We start from the raw sequence: 27,971 nt of genomic DNA on the forward strand, positions 1-27,971 counted from the left end.
ACCAATCATATCTCCTACACTATCTACGTAGTACTCTGTATTTCTATACATTAATACAGTACGTCAGTAAATAAAAATATACATCTCATTTCTCTAAATTTTTATGAAATGATTAAATATTTTTATTACATGTAATATCAATATGCTGAGCATCTGATATTCATCTTGTTTACGAAAGGAAATTACATGATCAAGACGTCTGCTAGCACGCGTGATTATTGCGCGGTACTTAATTCGTAGTTGCACACGCCACACTTTTCCTTCCTTTCTTTTTCTCTAATGCTTTGTATATATAACTGTCTCTTATTGCGTGTAGAATTGCATTGTGATACATTCACACAAAGTACATATTATTTACCAAATTTGAAAGATACGAAACGTGGTTTTCAATATTATTGTTAGTCATATAAAGTGAAGATTTCTTTTCTGGTTGCAGTAAAATTGTATTTCTGTACGTATTTTATAATATGCAAAATAAAAATGTGATAATGAAAAAATCACTCACAATGTGATAATGTAAAAAATATAAATTATCAAATGTCATGTTTGAGGTTAGAAAACCAGTTTATGTTTTAAGAAAATAGTTGTATTTATAAAATAATTAATTACTTCTAGAATAAAGTTTATTATATCTGTAAAAATATTATTATAAAGAATACGCTGTAGCGTATCTCTCACGAAGTTGCACTATTAACAAGAAAAATACTAGTCTCAATACCTTGCACACTTTGATTAAGGTAGAAAATTTAGTATTGCAATAATGTTTAATATATATTTTTTTTCTATGGTAACGACGATATTATTTTTATATTTTGCTTACAAAAATTTCATTTAAATTAACATTTTTTAAAAATTTTTTCTACATATTTTTTATTTTATTTTTTTAGATGTGAAGTAAAGTAAAGCATCATGCATTCCAACAAAAGTATTACTTGGCAAATTACAGACAATTCTGTAAAAAACAGAATGATTGATAACTCTTTATTACATACATTTGTATCATCGCAGAAAATACGAAAAAGGACAAAAGTAATTAATGCAGAACTAAAAAAATATGGTGTGAAAGATTATAAAGACTACATAGATTTAAAAACTAATATCCTGCGATATTTGGAAGAAGACCCTGATACCGATGATCCTGGCTATCTCACTGACGTTGATTATAGCATTATATACAGTTCTGAATCAACACAGGCCAAGTATATAGCTGAAAGAACTAAAAAAACATATAATTTTGCTAGTGATGTGAATTATAAAACATATAAAAGCAAGAACAATACTAAGAATACTAAAAATACTAAGAATATTAAGAACACCAAACTTAAAAGAAAGGATGACCAAAGAGAACAAAGAAAAAACACAGAAGTACAGAACAAGCATAGAGTACAAAGGAATAAATCATTGGAAACAAAACATAATACATCTAATAAATATATTAACATAGGTTGGCAAGAAGTTATAAGACAAAGAGATGTATCGCACTTGTCTGATAACAGAACATCTACAAATATTTCGAATAATGAAAAAGACACTTCTGAAGATGAAGAATGCAACTTTTTGAAGACACAGTTTAACAACCAATCCTTTTCTCAACAATTGACTTGCCAAAGCAGTACATTATCTAATACAATAAAATCCAGAAATAGAAAAACAAAGAAGAATAATAAAGGTTCCAACGTAATGGTAAACAAATTATATTCTGAAGATAATACAATACTTAATGAAATAAAAGTTATAAGTGAAAATAAAGTACAGAATTATGAACATCAAAATAGGGTGTTAAATGATTTAACTTCTGATTTAGATTCACAAAGTTCACATTATAGTGCAACTCCGTCTAAGTCGACAGAAGACATTAATGATTTTAATAATGAATTAAATTCTATTACACAAAATTCTGAAGATAGTATAATATCTAGTAAAATAGAAGTTTTCAATGAAAGTACAGAACAGATTTATGGACATCAAGATGCAGCACTAAATGAATCAAATGCTAAATTGGAGTTACAAAGTCCACATTGTAAAGCAACTTCGTCGGAATCAACAGAAAATATTAATGATTTTAATAATGAATTAAATCCTATTACATCAAATTCTGAAGATGGTATAATATCTAGTAAAATAGAAGTTTTCGATGAAAATAAAGAACAGATTTATGGACATCAAGATGCAGCACTAAATGAATCAAATGCTAAATTGGAGTCACAAAGTCCACATTGTAAAGCAACTCCATCGAAATCAACAGAAAACAATGATTTTAATAATGAATTAAATCCTATTACATCAAATTCTGAAGATGGTATAATATCTAGTAAAATAGAAGTTTTTGATGAAAGTAAAGAACAGATTTATAGACCTCAAGATACAGTGTTAAATGAATCAAAAGTTAAATCGGATTCACAAAGTCCGCATTGTAAAGTAACTCTATCGAAATCAACAGAAAACATTAATGATTTCAATGATGAATTAAATTCTATTACATTGGAAGAAAATAATAGTGAGAAATTAACACAAGCAAATAATGAACATCTAATAAACACAGATAACTGCAATTCTTACAAATCTAAATTATTAAAAAATGTTAGAAGAAATTTAACATCAGTGTTAGAAGAAGTCAATTTCACAAATAATGACAAAAATATTAACACAGATAAAAATATAGAAAATAGATTGAATCATGATCAGTTACATTTGTCTACTGTAAATTCTAGTAGACACAGCACCCCATTAAAAAAGAAACGAATCAATGTACCTAAGATGTCTAATTCGTCGCCAGAGACATCATCATTCGACCAACATAAAGACTCTGGATTTGATGACGATTCACAAGATAAGTTTTTCAAAATTGAAAAATCCAATATAAAAAGTTCAACGAGTCCGAATGTTGCAAAGAAAATTGTTTCCCCTAAACACCCAAAGAAGAGTACTAATGTACCTGATACAAATGATTTGAAAGACTCTAAAGAAGATAAAAATAATACGCATCTGAAAATTTATGACGACTGTTTACTAGAACAAGATAATAAAGAAGTGACGGATATACATTCTGAAGAAGAAGAGATAAAGAATTCCTCTCCTGATAAGGACGTAGAGCTTTCCACAATAAATCAGGAAGGTGAAACGCATTTTGTAAAAGTAGATAAGTTACGTAATATTAAGAAGCAGCTATCATTATCCCCTAAGCAAGATCATACAAAGGATGCAGACTCAAAATCATACGGTCATATTTTAGAGAAGCAAGATAAGAAAACAATAAAAAGTTTCCATGAAAAAGAAGAAATGAAGAATCTCCAATTAAATAAAGATGATAAGGACACAGAGATTTCAATCAATCAGGAAGGTAAGACGCAATTTGTCAAAACAGAAGAATTCCACAATACCCAAAAGCAACAACTGCTGTCTCCTAAGCAAGGACGTTTAAAAGACACACATTCAAAATCTGATAATAATATTACAGGAGAACAAAGTAGCAAAGAAACAAAGGAGTCCTTTGACGAAGAAGAAGTGAAGAATTCCCTTCAGTTAAACCAAGTTCATAAAGATACAGAAATTTCAATAAAGGAGGATAAGATGCACACAGTGAAGTCAGAGAGCGATATTCAAAAACAGTCGTTGCTGTCTCCCAAAAAAGAATGTAAGAATGAGCACTCAAAATCTAATAACACATTAAACGAACGAGATAACAAAGAAGTCAAAGAATTTTCTGAAAAAGAAGGGAAGAATTTCCAACAATTAAGTCAGATTGATGAGGACATAAAGATTTCTTCAATAAAAGAAGATAAAACAGATATAAAATTAAAAGATTCATGCGATACTAAAAAATTGCATTTACCTAAAATTACATGTACTGAAATAATCAACACAAAATATAAGATAATAAATATAAAAACTGATAATTTTAACAGCGACATTAAAAAAGTAGATAATATTAATGACACTAATGAATATACTCCTTTAAAAAATAATGCTTCAATCAATCGTTCAAATGTCAATTGGCAAGACGAAGTGATAGACGTAAAAGAAATTAATAATGATACATCAACGGTGGAAACTGATAATGAAGAGGAGAACACACAGAAGAATACACGTTTATCACTTCAAACTCAAAAGCGTCTTCAGCAGCAAGCGAAATTAAACTTGGTTGTAAATAGTGATTCCAGTGACAGCGACAATGCCGAAGATGTCACTGAAATTTCGAGGAAATCCATTAACAATTCCGATGTCAGCCATTGCAGTGAAAATGATAGCCTTAATGATGAGTCTAATCACGCTTGTAAACAAATCGATATTATATCGATAGATATTTCATCCAGCGAAGATATTTGCAGCAAAAAGACTTCAGTTTCCACAAAAGATGTGATTAAACAAAACGCAACGAAAATGAAGGAAGAAATAAAGAAAAAATCCGACAAAACTGTACTCTCAACAAAATGCACGTATGAGAATAGTTCACTTAAATCTGCTGCGAACAAGAATCTATTGAAAGAAACACGGTGCTCTGAAAATGTAAATAATAACGATGAACATGTGGAAGACATTGAACGTTCTTCATTGAGTTCTCCAAAGGATACTCTTTCAGAATTCTCTCTGAGAATTTCTGAAAGTAATGTTTCGTGCAATAATAACAATTCGAATCAATTTTCGAAAGATAATCAATCTTCGTTGGATAAGGAGAACATGCGTAATAAAAGTAATCAATGGGAGCATAGCGTCCGCACCGATGACCTTGAGACTAGCTGTAGGTCTGGGCTCGATATTTCTCACTACGAAAGACCATACAACGTAAGTAACTTTAATCATCAAATTAAATATAAGTTAAATAATAAAATTATTATCGTTACTGTATTAAAGGATGTTTTAATACAGTTTTATCGTGTTTAATACAGCTTTATACATGTTTTATCTTTGCACAGCTGCACAGAAATTACTGTGCGAATATTACCTTGACCTTTTAATTTTTCAGTTGCAGCAATTAGTCGAAGCCCAAAAATTACTTGTGGAAACATTACCAACGAGTTTCACACTGGCGGATATTTCTGATGACGATGAAGCTTTTATCTTAAACATTCCAAATAAGGTAACTGTTGTAAATTTGTATTTGAAAAATTTATTGCATATGAATATTTGTATATTTTTCGCCCTTTTTATTTATAGCCAGGATCTTTTTGTTTCTTTACTAGATGGTACTTATTATACATATATTTATGAATTAATTTATAGGTTCTACAGTACAATTTACAAGATCAATTCCTTACGATAAAGGGGGACACGATAAAATTCGGTAAACATAAGTACAAAATTATGCGAAAAAAAGTGGATACCACATCTTGTGTTTTTGCTACTGGCAAAGAACGAAAACCATATAAAATAGGTAAACAGCTTTTCTTTCTTCCAATTAATAGAAATGTTATGTTTTGTACTTTCAAATAGAAAAAAAAATTTCCTTATAACATAAAAATAAAACATATTCAAAAAATAAATTATTTTTTACGATATGTGGTTTTTTTGAACATATTCTTATTGCATGCTTGAGAGACTAATTTTATTTTATTTTATAGTGAATATTAATGAAATCAGCACTGTTACCGTACGAGAAAGATTGCCTCCTTATTTGGAAAAGTCAGATATATTGGCTTCTCATAGCAATGTTATTTCTACTGAGTCAAAATCACCAAAAATAAATAATCGGCAAACAAACAAAAGAGATTTAAAGTTGAAAATCTCAGGTCACAAGCGTAAAAGATATACTTCAGGTAAACCAAATATAACTAATTACTGCAAAGTTGAACTTTTTTTATCAATATAATAATATAATTGTATGTCCTTTCAGATTTTGAAATTAAACAATCTGCGGTCAGAAAAAAACGATTAAAAGTAAGTCATTCTTAAAATTCAAAAAGTCAAAGGAAAGAAAAACTTATGTATTTAGTATAGTTATAAAGTAAGACATATTAAACATACAACATTCTGTTGTTGAGAACTTCACTTTTTATGCGATACATAGCTTTATCATGAATAAATCGAGGGAACAAAAATGAAAGTTTTATTTTGAATTAAAATATTTTTTTTTCATTATAATATTATAATAATTATTATAATAATAGTTGTTATATATAATTATAACATTGTTATTATATATAATTATAATATTGTTATATTATAATTATAATTATATTATATTATAATTATAATTATAATATTGTTATTATAATATTATAATATTGAAAGTATGATTGTAACGAACGATTTTACGTAACGTTTGAGTTTCACTTGATTCATTATCGCCTATACAACAATTTATCAATCTTATATTTTGACTTATTTAATTTATAATATGTACCATATTAAATATTTGCCATATGAATATAATAATTATTATGTGTAATAAGATGGACAAATGAAAAGATTAAAGTACAAATGTTTTATTTATGTATAATTGTGATATTAATTATTGCTCAGAAAATACGATTGTGCAACCACACCAAATAATTTCCCATATTATTGTTTATGACAGGAAAACTCGATCTAATTTTACAAAATTTCAATGATGTAATAATAAAAAGCAATAATTGCCTAAGTTATTATTTATATATATATAAATTCAATATGTTAGATTTATACTATAAACATTAATTATAAACACTAATTAATCTATTAATTTAATTACTGATTTTTCTTCGAGCAGCATAAATTAAATTATTAATCAATTTATAAAAGTAAATTATGCAGTCAGAAGTTATAATACGTCTATAAAATTATCTGCATTTTAATTTGCTATCATTGTGTTACACTTTTATACTTATTTTATAATTTAGAAGAGCGTATGCCCTTTCTGGGGTATTCCTTGAACGGTTTTAATAGAGGATATAAAGATTGACCAATTTTAAACGACAAGATATCCTCAATTTTCTTAATTTCTCCATTGGCTAGCGTATCGGCAACTTTTTCAATTTCGGTATCCGAATTGGTTGTACTTTCTTCCATCGATGTACCACCCGTTGCTGTGGATATCACGTGTATCGACAATTTATGCCGGGCTTCGCCATATATAATTTCCTAAAAGACATATTATTAATTTTTTTCCAATCTCTAAACTATTTCTTTAAAAACTTTATGTAAAAAAATTGTATTCCATATTCACTCATTTTCCCACAAGAAAATATTCTCTTTTAAATTACGATATACTCTATATGTAAAACGACATAAAACACGATAAATTGTAGTTACCTTATAAAAATTAAGTAATTGCTCCCGCGTTATAGTCTTTAAGTAAGCTACTTCGATATTCGCTCTATCGAAGTTGAATTGTTGACTTGAAATTTCGCTCCAAAATATAGCACATTGAGAGCTCAACTTTTTCGGTTTTTCAAGACGCAATGTAGCTAGAGCTTTCTTGTGCCTGTCGTATTGTTCGTCTGACATATCAGATATATGATGCTGAAATGTAATGTAGATAGAGATTAGTTTTAATAGAGATATTTAAGAAATTTGTCCTTCAAAATTAATTCAACTACGGTACTATTACAAGATTTTTATTATAAATTAAAAAACATGCAATAAAGTGTGACTTTAACAATTTACGTATCAACACTTCATATATCACTATTGCTATAGTTTTTTATATTGCTTACCAGTATAGAATCCATAAATGCATCAATTCGTTTTTCAACATATTGCGGATGTTTGTCACTTTGAACTATAATTCGCAAGCCTTGTGATCCGTTCGTTCTGCGCACACCACTAAATACTATGTAGCCTAATTGTTCCTTGGTTCTTAAAGTATTAAAACAAGGTTCCGAAATAATTTGTGCTAAGAGCTCTAAAAGTATATTTGATTCTGTCGATTGCAAACCAGTTTGATAATATACTTCTGTACATGAACTTTTGTGCAATTTATTTTCCGTTTCAAATACAAAATGGCAGCCTGCAATGAATATATATTGTTACATAATATTGTTGGAAACTTCTTACATTAAATTAATTTATTTATTAATAATCTGCATTTCAAACTTCTAAAAAAATTATTAAGATAATCTTTTCAAATAAATTTTTTAGCATTTATCCTCTAAATGTATCAAGATTAAAGTTTTTTTTATGCTTATATTTTTTTCTTTATAATAATTATATTAATTTAAATTCATCAAAAGATACGAGTGATAAAATCTTTCACATTCAAAGTATATTTTTTATAAATTAATAATTATCTAAGTATATTATCTTTTATTATAAGTAAAATTCGAATATCATAAGCTTACCGTCTTCCAGCTTGATTTCGCGAAACAGTATTAATTGCCTTTGTAATAATGGCATTATATTGGGCAGTGAACTTGTCAATTTAGATTCGATTAATCTAACTACATCTGTAGCTTCTGCCATAGTGATGTTACCATGTATTAAACACTCCACGTGCACCTTACTGAGAAGTTGGAGAACAAACTGTTCAACTCTTTCAATAGTTAGATCTGTAATATAAAGATTTTAATAGTTTAAATATTTAAACACGTTATTTTTCATTAAATATTTAAATATATAATAAATATGTAATCATGTGACATTAGATATATATATATATTATTTAAATTAAAAATTTAATATCTAATTATATATCTTGAATAGCATTGCAATTGATTTAAAAGAAATTTTTAAAAAATTTCGTTTAATTCGTAAAACAAACAAATATCATATACACTTACAAGCAGTTGCTTCCAATAATTCGTCCTTGACCCAAACTTGCTCCGCTAACAAGACTGCAAGATAATAGACTGCATGTTGGTACGGTTGTTCAGCCACGAAATTTTTCAAACTCCTGATATACTGCAAGCCATTCGATATAAGTATATTGTAATTTGACTAATTTAAAAAGACTAATTTTATATCTTGTACATACGTTTTCCTTTAGGATTTCAAATCTCTTCGGATCAATCTTAAAGTTTACCATTCGGTCCATGATTTTTTCTAATAACACACGTTGCTTCTCATCGTAACCACCTATAGCAAGCTAGGAAAACAATAAATCTTTTTCTCAAGTTACAGATATTTTTCAATTTATAAATAATTTAAATATTACTATATGGAAGCAGAGTTGAACATGTGTACAAATACCAAACAACAAATGAAGAATAAGATTTGATTTGCCAAAGTAATAACTAGATAAAAACTTATCCCAATAATGCTGAACTCTGACCACAGATTATACGAGATTTTAAAATATTATTATTTATTATTGTAATTATGTATTTACTCACTATTATTCCATATTTGCTGTTACTAAGCTCCCACTGTAAACCAGCTAAATCAGCGGCATACGCGTATTCATTGAGAGAATCGCGAAATAGCTGGACAAACATATTATTTAAATTGCAACTAATGGGATCCATATAGGCCAACGGACTACAGAAAAATAAAACAAAGAAATTAATTACGCTATACATAATCTTCGGTGATTATGCATTAGTCCAGTTTAATCATTTAATTATTATTCAAGCTTATTACGTACCTGACGAAGTCGAAGATCATTCTAGCTCTCGGTACAAGAAATTCATCATCTTTTTTATACCAAAGTCTTACATATGGTGTATCTTCTATAATAATAGGAAATTTTTCTACCTGCAAAAGTTCAGCAGTTAATACACATAATGATATGCAAACAGTACGATTATATCCATAAGCACTGGCGCGTATCCTTGTGTCACATATATTCGTTAAAAAAATATATTTCAATTTAAAGTTAACTCAATTAACACTTATATTATTACACTTATATTATTATTCAATGTATTTCATAACAAGTTTTGACATAATCCGATTTAACCTTAATGAAAATTTTATTTTGTTGTCACCAGGAAGTGCTCACGGATTAATATTGCAAAAAAAGTGATATTAGTTAATTACGTTAGTTTCATTTGACTTGATATCAAATTTAGTGGCTATAAATTCATTTTTAGAAGGCAACTGCAAATCTGGATTATCGCTAACGTTCTCCCACATGCTGATTATATCCGCCGGTATTTTCTCTTTCTTGTATTTAGTGCCGTACCAACTTTCAGTTTCATTCGCTATACTTTCGTACGCTTTCGCGACCACGTGAATCCTGATATTTTTCGGAGTCAAGTATTTCATGACTTCATCGATTAAGTCCGGCCGCCACTCGGTGTAAATATATTCTGCGCACAGAACTTCGTTCATAGGAAATTCCTGCAGCGCTTGCACCACAGAAGTTACGTAAGAACGAGGCGAGAACTTCTCTTTAAAACGGAAATTCATATTTGCGATGTCATTATATTCCTGAAAATGTAAAAATTGTATTACTCTATACGTGACATATAGATTTAAGATGCGAAACATCCGGTGAATTACGATACAATCAGCAAAAACATATTTCTCATGAGAGAAACAAGAAATCTAAAAATTGCTTTTTTATATAAACCAAAATTTTGCACATAATTTGTTATAAAAAGAAACTTCATAATTAATACAAAGACGTCAGTACGTAGCAAAATATATTTTCTACTTTCTCGCTGATTATACCATAATTTGCCAGGCATTCTGCATAAAAAATTATATTTTATATTTATATTTTAATTTAATCAATTACATTATAGATCCACTCAATCGGGCCCTTCTTTTTAAGCATACTGATATACTGAAACGTCAGTGTAACAATATCGTCGACATGCTTAATACCTTCCTCAGTTAGATCGACAACAACGCTGAAAAAACAGAAGCCTCTGGCGCCACTGCGTTTTCCAGACTCCAGAGAGTTACACCAACCCTTGGCCTTCAAAGCTGACAGTAACGATCCTTCTCCTTCATGTCCCAGTAAATAAGAGACATAATGTGCAGGCTACATCAACAACATATCATATTATTAAATTAAATTATTTACATAAAATAATAGGTAAATAATATTATGTATCATTTTAAAATTCAAATATAATTTGTAAGTTGTATAAAATAATATATTAATACGAAGTATTAACTAAAAGAAAAATTACCGAGGACCGAAAATGTTGCTTCAAATCAGGCAAAGGAAACGTAATGTCTAGGTTTCTCATGTCCTTTATCGGGATAATGTACCACTTTGTACAAAAGTGCTCATCCTTAAACGGATGATCAGGCCACATTGGAACTTCAACTTCCTTGTTTCGTACCTCCGAGAAAAGGTTTATTGCTATATGTTCAAGTTCGTCCAAAGACTCTATAAATATAAAATTTATTCATTAATATAATATCTAATAAACATTATACACCACAAAAATTATTACATCCAATTTCCCACTCAAAATAATTAGATGTTATATTTTATTACAAATTAAAGTTTAAAAAAAACATTCAATTTTACATGTTTAAGAAAAAATGTGGTCTGATCATGATAAATGGATCCTTACGTGATATAATGATATACAATAAATAATAGCCTTACCTTTGCCAAGAATGCACAGTGACATAATATTCGCGGAATAATACTTTTCATGGAAATCGAGTAATCTGTTCCTAACGCTGATGCCCTTTTGCTTTGGTATTATGTCTAACGTTTCTCTATTGCCTGTACCAAATTTCGAAAAAGGATGGTCCGGGCTTGCAGATGATTTGTCCAATTGATCGAACCGCCAAGTATCATTTGACAAATTTTTCTCATGTTCTGAATTGATGGCATTCAACTCCAGTTCGGTCAAGGTCTCAGTGAAAAGAGGCTTTAAGAAAAATTGGGCAAAGCGATCTAAAGCGCCTACTAATTTCGTCGGACTTATATCAAAATTGTAAACAGTGTGATCTACGTGCGTGAAGGCATTGCTCACGCCGCCATTCTGTGACAAATACATATTGTAGTCATTTTGTTGTGGGAATTTTTCTGTTCCCAAAAACAACATATGTTCGCAGAAGTGTGCTAATCCAGGTAGATCATCCGGATCGCACATATAGCCTGTAACACACATTTTATTTCTAATTAAACCAAGAAATCAATAATTTAACAATCAAGCAAATATAAGAATATATAAAAAAATATTAAACATATTAATTCATCAAGAAAGTTGTTTATGCTTTTCCTATATCACTTGACATTCCATCAAAATTACATTTTAATTTATTTGGTTTAATTAATTAGACATAATTAAATAATTAGATAAATATTTGCTAAGTAATTACTTGCTAATCTTCTATTGTAATTCAGAATCCAATATTTTTAATACATTAATAAAAAATTAGTGCTTTCTATAATATCTTATTTCTAAAGCAACAAAATAATATGATTAAAATTACCAATATTAACATCCAGCGCAACAGCACTCTTATCGGTCGTTGGATCGCTTATTAAAAGCACTTTCATTTTATTAGACAGCATTAATCCTCTATACGATCTGTCATCATTCTGTGATTTTATTATGCCATCATATCGCTTTTCTATATGTGAAGAAATTGATGCCATATTGCTGACTGTGGCCTCGGATTCCAAAGTTTTACTCCTGCAAACATGATAAAAGAAGCAAAAACTTTAAAATTGGAATAATTATAATTAAAGTATTGAGTAAAGTATTGAGTAAAGTATTGAATAATGATATTAAGTATAAATATAAAAATAATATGAAAATATTAACTCATTAACATATCAAGTTTAATATTAATAGAGCAATAGATCATGTAACTGCAAAATTACATGAATCAAAGTTACAATATTTTATGGAGCAAACTAATTAACTACAGATGTCTAAAAATGCAATTACAATACTTTTCATTGATATTACTCATATATATACTATAAAATTAAATGAAAAATTGATATGATTAATCTTGAGTATTCTCTGTATAATATTAATTTTTAAATATATACTTTTAACAAACAATGTTTATACAAATATGTAATTTATAGATATCAGTTTTTATCTCCTATTCATAAATTTACTGTGCGTGTGTGCGTGTGTGTATATTTCTTCATTTATATTTAAGTCTAAAACTGTACATTGAAGTCATCTTTTTCAAGTAGTTTCTCTTCTTCGTTCTAATTCTTAAGATAACAAGTTAGATTAAAGTTCTTTCTATAGTAGGGCAAATCTTGTAATAGTTATAAGGATAACCTCAAGAAAGAAAAGCAGAACTTTAGTAAATGATATAAAAAGTTTTATAGACATTGACCTCAATGTATAATTTACATTACTGCTCAGTTGATGTACAATGGATCAAATGACTAAAAGACAGAATTCTTACTTGTATTCACAACTCTCCGCAAGTGGAATCTTGTCATTCTCACAAAACGACGCCATCGTGAAATACCAAAGATAAAACTTTGCAATATAATACAACCGAATTTATCTCTTTTCACCTAAATTTCACACGCAACAATAACTTTCAGCGAACGTGATTGCTTTGTGAAAAAATACGTGAACAATGTGTACTTCCTCGTACGCACGTTTTATCTCATTTCCCACGATCAGAAGATAAACAATAGATTAATCTATAAAAAAGTCTATCATATTGTAACGAAAAGGAAAAGATATCATTGAAAAACAACAAGTCACTCGTTACTTTTGAGGTTAGATTTTCGCTTGAACAATTATAATTTCACTGAGCGATTAAATGTCGTGACATTCTCTCGATATTATCGCGAAAGTGTTCACTGAGGGAATTTGCGACGGTAAGTACAATTTACAAAGCTTATTGATCGATGTACACTTCGAATGATGACAGTACAAATACTGTGAGATATCAGGTACGCATAGATCAAGGTGTGCGGATAGTGTGGTCGTGTCTACAAAGAAATGAGTATACGCATACCTGGAAAGTAGAAAAGATCGCGTGGGCGATACGATTAGGATGCGAGATTTTAACGCACGGACGGCGAACATTTGAGATAAATTTGCAAAGTCGAACCATCAAACGAGCACGAGAAAACCGATTACATAGGTATGTCGGTCAACGAGTAACGTTAATGGATAACAATTTTGTTTTAACACTTTAAATGTAAAAATATGTGACCGGCTCCTGTCTTACATCAAAATATAAACGTAAAAATACGTAAGCGGCCGCGAAAATGTTAAATATATATACTTATATAATGCCTCCAAAACTTGTGACATAAATTTGTTGACATAGAACCTTTTTTCTTAATTGACAGCATGTTGAAATTGACGACATAAAAATCTGAGGGATTTAAATTTGGGAACAAACGACGTCATTTCCGCATTAGCATTTCGCTACAGATGCTAAATATGGTAAATACAACATGCGTTTTTTACTTCTATAGTTTAAAATCTTTACTCCGAATTTATTAACCAACTTTTTAATCAATCAACAAGCTATATCTACACAATTTGCACAACTGTAAAAATAAGGACCAATTTTGTGTTTAATATAAATTTACGTGTGTATTATTTTATACATATATATTATGCATATTTGTGTAATAGTACTTTTACCGCGCACAGCGATTATCAATTATGTAGTTCATCTATCACTACAAATCTCACAGGACTAAAAAATAGATGCCGCCACAATGTTAAAGTGTGTTGCATGATATTCAATGATAATTAATATTATTCCGACGTGTATCTCGTAAAATACATCAAAGATTCTATCATCAATCCGACGTTACGCGCTAGTTTTTATAAGACGCTAGAAATATTATTCAATTAAAATCGCTTGTAAGAGAATTGTATACCTGACAATGCCTTTATCTTATATCTATAGATCTGACGCACACAGCTCGCTACACTTATCTATCGATCACTACGTGACGCAAGATAGTTCGAGCGCGCGCCGCGAGGCGCGGCCGGCGGCGTGGCCGCTGATCACTCGCGCGCAGTAGCATTTGTACGCGAATGACGTGCGGATGTGACTGTGGTTGTGACATAGCTCGAGCTCGGCCGACGTACCCGCGATTGCGATACACATACGACACTCCGTAATTTCGAACATTGAAAAGAGAAGAATCACGAGCGCGCGTAGGATAACGCATCTCGCCTGATCCCGCCGAGCAAGTATAGTGCAAGCGAGCGTTCGTGATACGCCGCGCTCGACGAAGTCAAGTGCGGTTACACGTAGAGGTGATATGAAGTACCGCGCGAAGTGAGAAGCGAACGAGATCGACCAAGGCAGGGTGCAACAGCAACGTCCGAGCGACGACGACGACGCTGACAGTGCACCGCTCGCGGGCGGCGCACTGCCGTCTGTGCCGGCAGCCCGTCATCCGTTCCGCCTGTTTGGCTTGCATGCCACGCTCCGACGCGAGGATCGGAGCTCCCTGCTGGCGCGTCGTCGTGCTTATCGAGGTAGGCCGCTTCGCCGATACTGTGCACGTCCCTAGACTGGCGGTAAGTTATCCTCATCGTTCGACTATACCAGTGCGTCGCTTTTAACGCTACACTGCGATTAAATGAATTGTCGACACGACACTGGGCTACAGATCCGTTCGTTTATTCGCGATTTCCTGCACTCCTCGTATTCAAAAGCACACTATGCAACGTATTTGAGCTTTGATGAAAGAAAGAAGAGCACTGCGTGCGAAAAGTGCAACTAAGACGCGACAGACTTCAGATTATAGCCAGTATTCTGATACGAGGACAAACGAGGAATTGAACATTTATCGGAATTAATTGACCCCGGATCCGTTTTTCTCAGTTCTATTCTCTGGTTACTTTTCACACTCAGCACTTTCGACAGAAGCTGATTCGGATCGTTTCTAGAACGATTAATGACGTAATAGTTCTGCCAAATGCAGTATTAGTCGAACGTGAGTTTGTAAAAATTTGATTTAATCCAGAACAATCGAAAAAGCACCTTTAATCGAAAACGCTATTAAAACGACTGATGCAATCTTCTTTTTTGTTTTTTTACATTTCTGACTTCTTCGATTAAAAAAACATGATATATACATTCGTTTTATTTTTACTGTTGCGTTTAGATTTGTACGTTTCAGATATACTTTCGGAATTTTTTCGAAATGACAATAACCTATCTGCTCCTTTTTAAATTATATTTCTAGATTTATATAATCACATCTCGTGACTTTTCTCTTTACAAATGCGAGGATATATTCGATATATTTGAAGTAGTCTGGTTCTTGGATTCGCTCGTTCTAACCACATTTTCTTATACTTTCTGCTGTTTAACGAATACAAGATATACAATGTCGCGACATAAATCTAGCTTCTCTCCTTTATTTTGTAAACTACAGAAAATAAAACGTAAGTCAAATTTCAGTTAAATGATTCGAACTACTGTTTAATGTAATAGTAATTTCTTGATATAAAAATTACTTACATTTGTCTATAAAAATTCACTGAAATCTTTCCTATATAATAACTGTAAAAAATTATCGGTAAACTCTCAACTATATTAAATTTTTTCAATTTTTGTAAATGTAAAAACTCTAAACTGTATTGTATTTTTTGAATGTTAAATAAAATCAACGTGTATTATCAGTATATATTCATACATGGTTTCAGTTTCTCAGAGTACACTTGATTTCTTTGCTTGGAATTTTTAAATTCAGAATGAAATGAGCATATATATTGTGACATTGAGTAAAAAGGAAAAAGAGAAAGACTAGTAGAAAGTATAAAAAATGCGGTTAAAACGGATACTCGTCAATTTATGGTAAAATAATTTTTAATGCTAACTTTTTAATTGATAATTATTGAAATTATTTTTTATAAAAAATACTAATTAATATTACAAAAAAATTGTTCTTAGTACAAAATCATTAATTGCTTATATTGTAACATAATTATTTTGTAATAATTCGAACTCTTTTGAATCAATTGGTTATATTCTGACTGAAATTAATCCAAGATGGATTAATTATAATTACCAGTTATTGTTAATTGATTAAAACATTAATATATTATTATAAATTGATTATTATTTATCAATTTATAATAGTAATTTATTACAAAAAAGGAAATAATGCTATAACCAAAGAATATTTAAATATTACAGAACAAGATACAAAGGATTGAATAGAGATAAAAGGAGAATGAGCGTGAAAAGATAATTTTAAATAATTAATTGGCGAGTTTTAATTGTATAAATAATATAATATATATAATTGTACGAATAAAAGTTAATACTTTTAATTTAAAATAATCAGACATGTACTATGTTTTAATTCATGTCTTATAGTCTAATAATCTTCAAAAAATTAACAGAAATTAATTTTAAATAAATATTAATTGAGTTAGAAATATTATTATGTATTTATAAATATGGCCAAAATACTCGTTAATTAATTACTCCATTTTTTAAATACTTTTTAAATGATATAGTTATCCGTAGCTAAGCAAAAAACTAATAGAAAGAACTAATATTATAAGGACAGGAGAAAGTATGAAGAAAAAGAGAGAGGAAAAGATGTTGAAATACCCTGTGTGGTTCGATCGTGCTTTTGGGCGACTCCGTCCTGCGCGATTTTCTCACATCGGCGTGTCGAGGCGCGGGGGAAGTGAAGCGTTCCGCTTAATCCCGAAGCACACATTGACGCGAGACGATTGTCAATTAACACCGGCGCAGTTTCACGCGCGTAGAAGATTGTATCAGATCGGCGTCGAGATGGTTGAGACACTTCTTTTTCTTTTTCATTGATTCTTCATCCGACATCCAATAAGGGAATTTGTGTTCTAAGATCTTCAATTTTGTGACGTGTTCAGAGGACATTGAAAATAGTATTCGTATCATGAAAACCGCGTTTATCTTCTTGATTTCAGATAAGATTTTAATTTTGTTCTTTTGAAGATTATAGGATTTGAAATGAACACATTACTTAAATTACACATTATTTTACTTATGCGGTGACTCCCTGCACGGTGGTAGTCGCGTCAATGTCGTTAAATCACGATGATTACGGCATTGGTCTTTATTGCTCGGAAGTAGGCAGTTCTCGTTTCAGGGACTTTCGTTTATAGGTACAACGAGACAGAGAGGAACGATACACACTAGGGCTGCTGTTCTACTGTTGACAAGTCATTTTGCGCTCTAAAGATTTTTTAATAGCCATTTAGCACTTTCAAGGTATAGAATGTATAAGAATTCTCCGCTTCACGCTCGACGGGATATTTTGAAAGAAAATAGCGCCAAATTAATTTTTATTTAAAAATTTTAAATCAATTTTTTTATTTTATTTTTTGTTACTTCGAAAGAACTACGAATTGATAAATAGTAATTAAGATATTAATATTATCATTTTGATCAATCAATTAGCAATAATTATATATAACTATAATTTATGTTTGATTTTCATTCTATTTAAAATTGAGAAATATATTTCTTATTTATCAAATAGACGAAAGATTTAAAGAGAAATTAAGATAGATTAAGTGAAAAAAAATTATTTTAAATTTGTTTTGATAGGAAAAAAATTCATATGAAAGAAACTGAATATAAAATTTCAACAAAATATTTAGCAGTTAAATACAATTGAAGCCGTATTAAAAATCTGGATTGTGCTGTAGCTCATTTCAATTAATCAAATCACTCTGTATTTTTGGAAGCGTTGCACAAATCATTTTGCATCTGTTTGGAATATATCTTGGATCAACCTTGTATCTTATCACAAGTAAAAAGTGTCATTGAATGTTTTGCACTGTCTCTTTGACAACCTTCGATAAAGAAATGGGAGTTTTATTCTGTCATTGGTACTCGAACCGAAGCGTGTTACTCACGGCAGATTAATCGGTCAACGCGATCTCGTAAGCAGTTTCGTGTACAATTATGTGTATTAAATGGTATCCAGTGTGCTCACGTTCGCAAGGACACGTCATGATATATATGCGGTTCACCGGTTCTCTTTTTTTTTTTTTTTTTTTGACGTTTCGAGTGCAAAGCAATTGAACCATACAAATTAACTATGTAAATGAAAAGGTATGTTTCTTAAGTTACAGAGAAATTGATCGGCGGGTGCAAGCGCACCGTACATCATTAATGCATGTGTAGTTGTACGCTTATGTGATAATGGATTACTGGTAGTGATAATCGAGCGGGAGACGCGATTTTACGTAAAACAAGAAATCAAAGATATATCTTGGACGATGTTCATGGTACACGTGGTTCGAATCTTTCGCGTTTTTCGTTGATTCTTTAGCAATGATTAATTCGGAAGAATGTGTACTTGTTGATTTTCTACCAATGCTCGAGTACAGTTGTGCAGAATTTCACAATCTCGTATATTTCGCGCACTATTTTCGAAATATAAAATTTATCATCTTTTGCGTAAAGTTCAACGTGACCCTCGGGAAGCTCGAATTGCGTATAGCGCTTCGTTAGTCGAGCCGGGTAGCTAACGTTAGCGCGCTCGTTGATGAATTATTCAGCGTGCATCACACAAATCCGCGAGAAGTGGAATGATAATCCTCGCGGAATTGTCGGTGCCAAGGTCAAACGCCGAGACGCGCGCTCGCGCGCCCGTTCTTGCGGTTTGGCACTTGTAAAATTTCTCGACAGTCGAATATCCCGTTTAGATTTCGCACACTGAAATTACGCGACATTGCGTAATCGTGCACGACCGCCGCTGCGTTGCACGAGCCACCGCTCGTTGTTTATTGCTCGCTTCATCCGATGCTCTTTCGTGATCTTGTATAAGAGAGACTGCGATACCTAATAGGGAGGGACGCTTTCGTTCTGAATTGAAACATTTTTCGTCTACCATTAGTTTTTACATTTTGGATATATCACTGTGCTCTCTTTTTTTTTTGTACCTTACGTAACAGGAATCTAAAAAGTTTTGCAAATTAACCTTTTTCAAGCTGCTTTCTTTAGAAACGAACGATATTACGTTCTAAAAAGAGAAGATATTTGTCTGTAGAACTTGTTATTCTATCGCAACAAATAAAATATTTGTGCTGAATAAATTATTTTAAGATATTATGCGACAGAGGATCGTAAAGTTCTGTAAAATCGCTTTCTAGCATCGTTCGGATCTACGTAGGGCACTAGGAAAGTTTTGTCATGTGTTTACGTCTCTGCATGGATAATATTTTGCTGACTTTGCTACACGAATGTTCAGTACGTACGAAACACTTGATATTTGGCTTTCGTGTGTGAAAACGATTCTTGCATTGATTTTTGAAGACTTGCATATTTTTGTATATTGACGCGAGTAATAAAACTTTTTACGAATAGAACTTTTTCCAACATACTCCAAGATTTTCGGTCGTCAAAGAATTTAAAAAATGCGAAAAATTTCACCGTGCGCCCATACACGAGCACTGAGAGAGTTAAGAAATTGCGAAATTTCATCCGCGCGGCGATGCTTTGGAACACTAATCACTGATTTTATCGTTTTTCCAAGAAAGATAATATTTTTTAGAATCTTATGTATTTTCATTTACATAGGCGGAGGTGTGAAGAAACGCAACAGCTAATGGACACCATTTCGCTTCGCGTGTTTAACAATGCAATGCGTGCACATTTGCCTTCGCCTTTGCCTTTGATGCGATGTATTTATATTATCAAGTGGTTGGAGCGCTCTGAACTTGCAATAATATTTATCTGTGGCAAACTGCAAGTCCGCGTATTCTATATATACGGGGTGTCTTGAAATTTTTACTCTTCTTACACCAGAACTAACGCAACAGTGTTTCGCGCGATTTTTCATGCATGTTTTTTTTAATGAATATTTTCTTCGTAACAATTTACAATATTACATCTGTATATATTTTGCAGAAAGTGTTCATTTATTTTCTGCGATTGCAAAATATTCTTGAGAAAATACTAATTATTTTAGATCTTGTGCTATTTACTTTTGATGAAATATTATCCGCACAATTTTTATTTATCGTCCATATTACTTTTTCATAAAAAAAGGCTAATGTTAATAATTTTTTATAATAACCTAAAAATTAAAAACAGTGAACCATTTTTTTACACTAATTTGATTTTAAGGCAGAAGAAAACATTCAGTTATGTGGCATCTTGTATGCCAAATAAAAGTAAAATATTTTATCTTCTTACACTTGAAGGCTTAATCTTACGACAGTGTTTGATCAGTAGTCTGAAATAAATGAAAACATTGTGAGTATTATTCGTAAATTCTCTTTATAAGTATCACTGCATGTCTCGCGCGAGCAGCACATGGTGTGTTGATAAGCAATGAACGCATGTTCGAGAAGATAACGTATGCTTTTTATTAATAACCGTTAAGTGTACCGAGATTATAGGCACTCATGCTTTTGCATCTGGCCGGGCTGTTGTATTATTAGCAGACTGTATTATTAGTAATTGTTGTATTAACGCTCTTTCTCCTTCTCTCTTCCTCTCGCGTTAATTATATATCATATTATATATTCATTGTCTTCTCGCTTGCTGTTCGCGTGTCTGTTGACAGGTCAATGTCTCACGGAAGCTCTTTTTATGAGCGAGACAATGATCGTAATGATCTAATCGTACTTTCTGGCATAAATAATTATAAACTACCTAATTAATGTTATAATTTATTGCTTACTTTGTTTCATAACTGTGCATAATATATAATTTATCTAATAATATAAATTTAAAATATTGATACAAAGAATTTAATTTATAATTATGTTACAGTTCAAATAGCGATCCAAATAATTAAAATAGTTAAAATTTCAAAGTTCAGATAATTTAAAATATAATTTCAATACAATAATATTAAAATTTTCTTAATTAACGTGAAGTGAAAGTAAACACTGGAAATCCTGAAATTAAAATTAATGCAACTGATGTATATCGAGATGAAGAGACGAAGGAAGAAAGTCTGAAAAACGTAATTGAACAAAGTACATCAAACACTTGTTTTTTATTTGCACAGTTGCGCTAACTTCAAACTTTGGCACATCTATTGTTTTTGACGATTGGTTTCGACAAGCAAGAAAAGAACACTAAGTTCTGATGTATGTTTTATTCAATTGTATTTAAGTAGCTGCGCTAGCTTAATAGACATGGAATGACGAGAATCGATGAATGACCCCATTTGTTACACAGGTGCACTGATGCACCTGCAACGCGCAATTGTACCTTTTTTATAGAATCGCATAACATAGGAGAAGTTTTATATCAGAATAGCATATAAAATATTTCACAAAATATTGTTAGCTTCTGTTAGATATTGGATGCACGCGAGGACCAACATGGAAGTGTCCCAATCATTTTGGCTATATACACTCGGCATTATATGTGCCTTGAGATTAGTGGATTCGCATTCACCGGGCATTTTCGGGTCGGACGCATCAGATCTAAATATTCTTGCATCGTGACTCAGAGAACTGTCTAACAGTTTGACGGCTATCCGTGTTTGACATGTGTGAGAGATATTAAGCATAAAGTCAAAAATTAGATAACGTGTTATGCAATGTTTAGACTTTTTTTCAAGTTATAATGCTCACACATCTAAGCGTGACGCGTCCGATTCTATACCGGAAGAGTCTAATGAATATGAATGTAGCGAATGCTAATTCTTTTAGCGAGACACTTACGTTCTGCATAAGTATTTTTCAAGAACTCGAAAGAAAGAAGAAAAGTTATGAAAAAGACTCATTGTTAGCATATCTTCTGATTATAAAACACAGTTTACGAGCAAGTAATGCAACCTGCGTCTCGTGCAACTCACGAGACGGTTAAAGGCGTAGCTTGTTGATGAAAAAAATTTACAGCTAAATGTAATGCAAGAATCTTGAACAGGAAGTGTAAGGCACTTATCGCGCGTATATGACTCGGCGTTCGCATCGCGCGAATCCCGAACAAATCCGAATTACTCACGCGGTAAAAAAAGCGAGCACGTGGTGCGACGCGCTATATATGTACATATGTATATATTCGTCGCGCTTGTTTACGCTGGCATCCTTACAACAAGACAATTGATTTCGGTCGTAAGATGAGTTGCGCGAGAGAGCGAGAGCGTTGACGACGACGACGACGACGACGACGACGACGACGACGACGGCGACGACGACGACGACGACGACACGGCAGGAGGAGAAGGATGTTGTTGCAACGCGATATAGCGACAGATGTGCACAGTAAGCGTTCGAGTATTATCTTGAAGCTCGTGCGAATTTACGCGACGTTTAAGTGATGTTGCAATCGGATGCTTTATTCGGCCGTATTTAGCCGTGTCGCGTAATTGCCGCTGAATGACTAGGAAAGGATTAAAACCGTAATACCAGCATTCAATATGCTCGGAAAGATATTCCTGCTCGTAAACGCAAGAGTATCGCGAAAAGCTCTCGGAATTTTCCGATGGTTTTCAATTATTCCGATAGTCCGAGCTTTCGAGGCCAAAATCTGAAATTCTTCGTCAGTTCTGCAGATATGTTTAAATAATTTGAAACTTGAATTTTAGATCAAATTACAAAGGTACTGCGTTATAACAAAGGAATGAAATCTGGTCATTCAGTACTGTTTGCGATGTAGACGCGCCAAGATAAGATAACTTGACAATATCTCAGATTAATCTCACCTTACAAATGTAAAGGAGAATGAAATATTTAACTTCTCCTTGTGATAACATGCAACAATGAATGTCTTCGTTTACTGCAGACAAATATATTACGAGAAAATTCTATTTAAAAGGACATAAAGACATAAAGACAAAAAAAAGACATAAAGAGTAAACTTTTACATCTATTTTATATGATAATATTTGTATAATGCGATAATATATAATTTGATCTCTGAGATAAAAATATTTGGTATTACATATTATTGCGAATAAAGTAAAAGAGTTTCTTTTCTTACATTTGTAAAGAATAATTATTACTTATATCTTGTTCTGTTTCATTTTATTACTAATTATAAGATAAACTTATAATATGCGTCATTAATGCTTTATTAGGAATTTTTGCTCTGCATCTTTAATGAAAAAATTGGATAATTTTTTAATCAACAATCATTAAGCGTTCAGACATATAAAGTGCCTGACCGGCATTAATGGCACTAATTGTATCAATCTGACGAGAGAAATCGCCTTGTGTATTTTATATACAAATCCTTCTATTTCAGATGAAAATTGAAACATCTCAAGACATGACGTAGACGGCGGGTGCGTGAGAATCGCCAAAACGACCATCATGAGGAACCTCGCGCCGTAGTTGAGCGATGTTAGTGACTGCCTCCCCGATGGACAATTCGCCGAATACGCTGTCGGTGCTCGAGGAGGAGGCGGCGAACGTCACCGACATCGACGACGCGTTCCCGCCGCACGTCGACACCAGTAACATCGTCATCCAGCCGGAATCGCCCACCAGCAAGAAGCAAGCACTGAAGACCTTCGCCGAGGTAAACGCGCTGCTGCAGGCCGGCAGGAAGCGGGAGGCGAAGCTCATCATACGAGAGAACGCTTGGCCGCTTAACAATGGTATCAGGGCGCAACTCTGGCCGGCGCTTTGCGATCAGCACGCGCTTGGCAAGAACATGCTCGACGGATTCTACTGGGATATGGTGAATCAAGTCTTTGGAACGACAGGTCAGTAGGATGCACCGACACATTAAGAATCTGGTATTTTCGCGCATTTTTGTCGGTGCGCATTCATTCTATCGATCATAAAGGAATGAATAAATGTTATCCATGAAAAAAGACGTAAAATGGAAAAGTTTACCTAATAATTTTATATGAGATAAATAAATATATTTAATGGCATGTGTGTTATTACAAATAAAAGTAAATTTTTTTTCTTACTACATACATGAAATTATCTTACTTTGATTATAAGCTTACTAATTTAGCGAAGAAGAATTTGCTTTATATGTGTTTTATATAATCATTTTTCAATTAATTGTAAGAGGACTAAAATTAAATTTATTTTATTCTAAAAGAATGAAATCCCGTTAAATTCGAGTAATGCTAAAAGGTACATTGGCATTGAAACGCGAGAGAGACGTGACTTCCATCGATAGCTTTTGAATCTGAAGATTTAGACTTTTCAGCGAAACGTTTAGTTATTTCTTTTGTCATTAATTAAAGCTTATTGTACTTGCTTTGCTTCTATAGAAATGGATTTATTAAAATTTTATATATTTTTTTACAGAATTACCAGAAAAGTCAATTATGCTACCACCATTCGTCGATAGTACACATTGCTTATCTTACAATTTGACAAGAAAAGGTAGAAACGTGGCTGACAGAGTCGTATCGGTGTTAGGATATGCTTGTCCTGATATCACGTACAGCCCATCTCTTTATCCATTAACCGCCCTTCTCTTGCATTTTGTGCCAGGTAAGTTAACATTTAACATTTAATTAAATAAACAATAATTGAATTAGTAACTTGACAAATCAAACACTTATATTTTTATATTTTTTTGTAGAAATATAAATCGATGTAATTAGAAATGATTAGAGCATTATTTGATTATTGATTGTAATTATTTTTAGAAGGTTGATTGTCAGTTGTATTTGCAATTTATAGTATTATTCTTTTGATAAACAGACGATTATGAATGTAATCGACAATTATTAATATGTTAATGCCAGTTAATGCGACTTTACGCTTTTAAAGTTATGCTAAGTCCTCAAATATGGAAATTTATGATAATAAAGAATCAGCATGCTTTCAACAAATCGCTACTTATGTTATTTTTGATACCTTATTTTTCAGAAGAGGAATGTTATCACTGTATGGCCACTCTGGTAGCAGCCAAAGATAAAATGTTCATCACACAAACCAAACTTCTCTACGAGGTTACGTGGAAAACAGTAGAACAAATCACTAAAAAACATGTCGTAAGTAGCGAATTCTTAAAACTGATTATGATTATCTGTTTTCGAGTTATTTTTTTACTCCAGATACTGCCGTAATTCTAAAAGGTTTTGATAGACCTGAAAGAGATAAACTCAAGAAGAGATAAACTTAAAGAAAATATTTTGTTGCTATTTTTTAATAAATTGCTAAAAGTTATAATAACTAAATGATAGCTTTGAAGAAAAGTTTGTTACATTATATGTATGAGACAACTTGTGTTTTTTTAATTAAGTATTTTAACATCTAATCTCGTAGTAGAATTTTTATCAATCTATATCTCTTTCAATCAATATTACATTCAGTTAACACACATTTGTAAAAAAACAATGCAATAGATATATAAACGAGATATCAATCGTATGAGTAAAGTTATTCTCTATTAAAGATCTACAATTAGCAATAAACAGATTTCTTGCAAGGATTAAAATATAATTTCGAGAGCATAATTTTAACAAAAGTAATTTTTAATGCCGTTGATATGCGGAAAAGCATTTTATATCTATCGCTTGTACCGCTTTGTTTATTCACGCGCAAATATAAAGATTATTATGCGCATTCATGTCATTTAAATTCATCGGAGTTATATCGGTTTTAATTCACAATTTTAAGAAATCAGCTGCTGTACATTTAGCGAGGCATTGCTCCGGCTCAAGAGCAGAAAGAATCTACATGGACTGGATCTGGTGGATTCTTCAACTTCTTCCATTTCAACATCTAGTCAGGGTTATGGACTGTTTTCTCCATGAAGGCATTAAGGTGAATTTTTTACACTTCAAGTCCAATCTTATATAAATCCTAACAGATACCATAAATTTTTAAAAATATATAGGTTCTCTGTGTTGTCTAGTTACTACAATTTGCCATGTTCGAATAGTTTAAAAGTAGATAGTTTAAGCTCCAAGCTAAAAGAGTGAAAAAGAACTGTACAATTTGAACGAGATTGATCGGAAGAGATTCGATTATATCTATTTCCCTTGAATTCAAATTTCAACTGCTCGGATATAAATATCTGATCCATATCTTCGAAAGATCTAAACAATTTAAGGTCCGAGACAGAAATTTTCTCGATCTGTTTAAACTGTTCAATCATCGCAGAATTCAAACACAGACATCGAGCACTGAATTCAAACTGTTTAGAGGAAAATTCCGAGCTTGAGTTCTCGTTGTGCGTTCAAGCAACCAGTGAAGGAACAGCATGCGAAACTGCCCATCTATCGCACATGTGAAGTATGAGAAAAATTGGCGTTCACCCAACCGACAGATAAAGATGAACCGCGTGTTACGCGAACTGTGCAATGCACTTATGTTCTAGGAATAGGGCAAATGTTAAATTCGACGATTGACTCGGTGCCAGCGGAAAGTTGTTTTGCAGACATTTTTGCACACCGATTATGTCGTGCATAATATTGTTCTTTTCAGATGTGATTCGTACAGTTGTAAATAAAAAAAAATTGCAAAAATGCAAAAATTTTTTCAATAAGTATCGGAATGCGTGAAAATGTGTCCATAACTGTACACGAAACAGTTTACTATTAAGTCAAATATTATACCATTGACTCAAATATTATATATCAACCTGAAATTTGAAATTTTATTAGCTCATCGATAGATAGACACTGCTTGTTTTAATAAAGATGCAAGCAATTTATTTTATTTTTGAAAGTTTATGTACCAACTATTGAAAAATTATATAAATATACTTACGGATAAAAGTTAAGTTATTTATTTACATTTTTTATGTATGTTGTTAATTTTATATTAAAATTGTACAAAATATAAGTATATTTTATTTGTAAAGCGTTAGGAAAATTTTATAATCTTAATAAACGTATGGTTATATAAGAAGTTACGTCAAAGAAATTTTTTCCCCACATAGAAGCATAATTTCTTAATTCTATCATATAATTGTTTTTTTAATAATGGTCTTAGCAGCAATTATTACAAATAAATTTCTGTTTTCAGGTCTTCTATCGGGTTGCTATGGCTATAGTTTTATTATTCTATAAGCACTCTTCGTCGCAGAGTTCAGAATGGATGAATGAGATTTCGAAGAACGGTATAGACGCTGCTCTATCAAAGTTCTGTAGACAAATGCCAGTAAGTAATAAAATCTAAATCTACAATATAATAATTGCGTTTATTTGAGACTTTAATGTTAAACCGAATCATTGTGGACTATTGTAGAAATTAAGAGGATCTTTTTCAAATGATACAAAATCACTTGACTTGCGAAAGAAAAAATAAGTATTGAAACAAAAGGGAAATAAATACCTTTCTTCTATG

At 31.7% G+C, this 27,971-nt stretch overlaps 3 protein-coding genes across 16 annotated transcripts in view; 2 read left to right on the forward strand and 1 right to left on the reverse strand.

Annotated features, from left to right (window-relative positions):
- On the forward strand, window positions 1-6,436 carry LOC105667717 (putative leucine-rich repeat-containing protein DDB_G0290503). Of its 5 annotated transcripts, none has more exons than XM_067350272.1 (7): window positions 1-451; window positions 616-737; window positions 888-4,782; window positions 4,964-5,077; window positions 5,221-5,371; window positions 5,559-5,753; window positions 5,831-6,436. In XM_067350272.1, exons 3-7 carry the CDS (start codon window positions 910-912, stop codon window positions 5,887-5,889), a joined length of 4,392 nt encoding a protein of 1,463 aa, XP_067206373.1. In that variant the 5' UTR covers window positions 1-451; window positions 616-737; window positions 888-909; the 3' UTR covers window positions 5,890-6,436. The 5 variants fall into 5 exon arrangements, with proteins under 5 accessions (XP_067206373.1, XP_067206375.1, XP_067206372.1 ...); XM_067350274.1 differs by lacking the exon at window positions 616-737 and having other exon boundaries at window positions 888-3,340; window positions 3,458-4,782; XM_067350271.1 differs by lacking the exon at window positions 616-737 and having other exon boundaries at window positions 1-551.
- Window positions 6,407-13,908, reverse strand: Ide (Insulin degrading metalloproteinase). Of its 3 annotated transcripts, none has more exons than XM_067350282.1 (15): window positions 13,771-13,908; window positions 13,204-13,450; window positions 12,262-12,464; window positions 11,423-11,923; window positions 10,995-11,197; window positions 10,595-10,843; window positions 9,892-10,284; window positions 9,497-9,606; window positions 9,246-9,390; window positions 8,888-8,998; window positions 8,694-8,814; window positions 8,256-8,462; window positions 7,632-7,924; window positions 7,228-7,437; window positions 6,407-7,056 (listed from the first exon to the last, which is right to left on the reverse strand). In XM_067350282.1, the coding sequence occupies exons 2-15, from the start codon at window positions 13,257-13,259 to the stop codon at window positions 6,805-6,807; spliced, it is 3,054 nt and encodes a 1,017-aa protein (XP_067206383.1). In that variant the 5' UTR covers window positions 13,260-13,450; window positions 13,771-13,908; the 3' UTR covers window positions 6,407-6,804. The 3 variants fall into 3 exon arrangements, with proteins under 3 accessions (XP_067206383.1, XP_012215277.2, XP_012215276.2); XM_012359854.2 differs by lacking the exon at window positions 13,771-13,908 and adding an exon at window positions 13,522-13,713; XM_012359853.2 differs by lacking the exon at window positions 13,204-13,450.
- The window catches only part of sky (GTPase-activating protein skywalker), a 25,153-nt gene continuing 10,941 nt past the window's right edge, over window positions 13,760-27,971 (forward strand). The window contains exons 1-8 of one of the 8 annotated variants that reach the window (XM_067350302.1): window positions 13,760-13,899; window positions 14,111-14,207; window positions 14,683-15,305; window positions 23,950-24,412; window positions 24,975-25,163; window positions 25,545-25,669; window positions 26,298-26,444; window positions 27,651-27,785. In XM_067350302.1, the coding sequence (XP_067206403.1) occupies window positions 24,046-24,412; window positions 24,975-25,163; window positions 25,545-25,669; window positions 26,298-26,444; window positions 27,651-27,785 (963 nt within the window). In that variant the 5' untranslated portion in view covers window positions 13,760-13,899; window positions 14,111-14,207; window positions 14,683-15,305; window positions 23,950-24,045. Of the gene's footprint in view, window positions 13,900-14,110; window positions 14,208-14,682; window positions 15,306-21,639; window positions 21,843-22,796; window positions 22,968-23,949; window positions 24,413-24,974; window positions 25,164-25,544; window positions 25,670-26,297; window positions 26,445-27,650; window positions 27,786-27,971 lie in introns of those variants that run through there. The other 7 variants (XM_012359863.2, XM_067350299.1, XM_012359858.2 and 4 more) reach the window with 7 other exon arrangements.

The sequence above is a fragment of the Linepithema humile genome, chromosome 2 (genome assembly GCF_040581485.1).
Source record: "Linepithema humile isolate Giens D197 chromosome 2, Lhum_UNIL_v1.0, whole genome shotgun sequence".
Taxonomy (NCBI): domain Eukaryota; kingdom Metazoa; phylum Arthropoda; class Insecta; order Hymenoptera; family Formicidae; genus Linepithema; species Linepithema humile.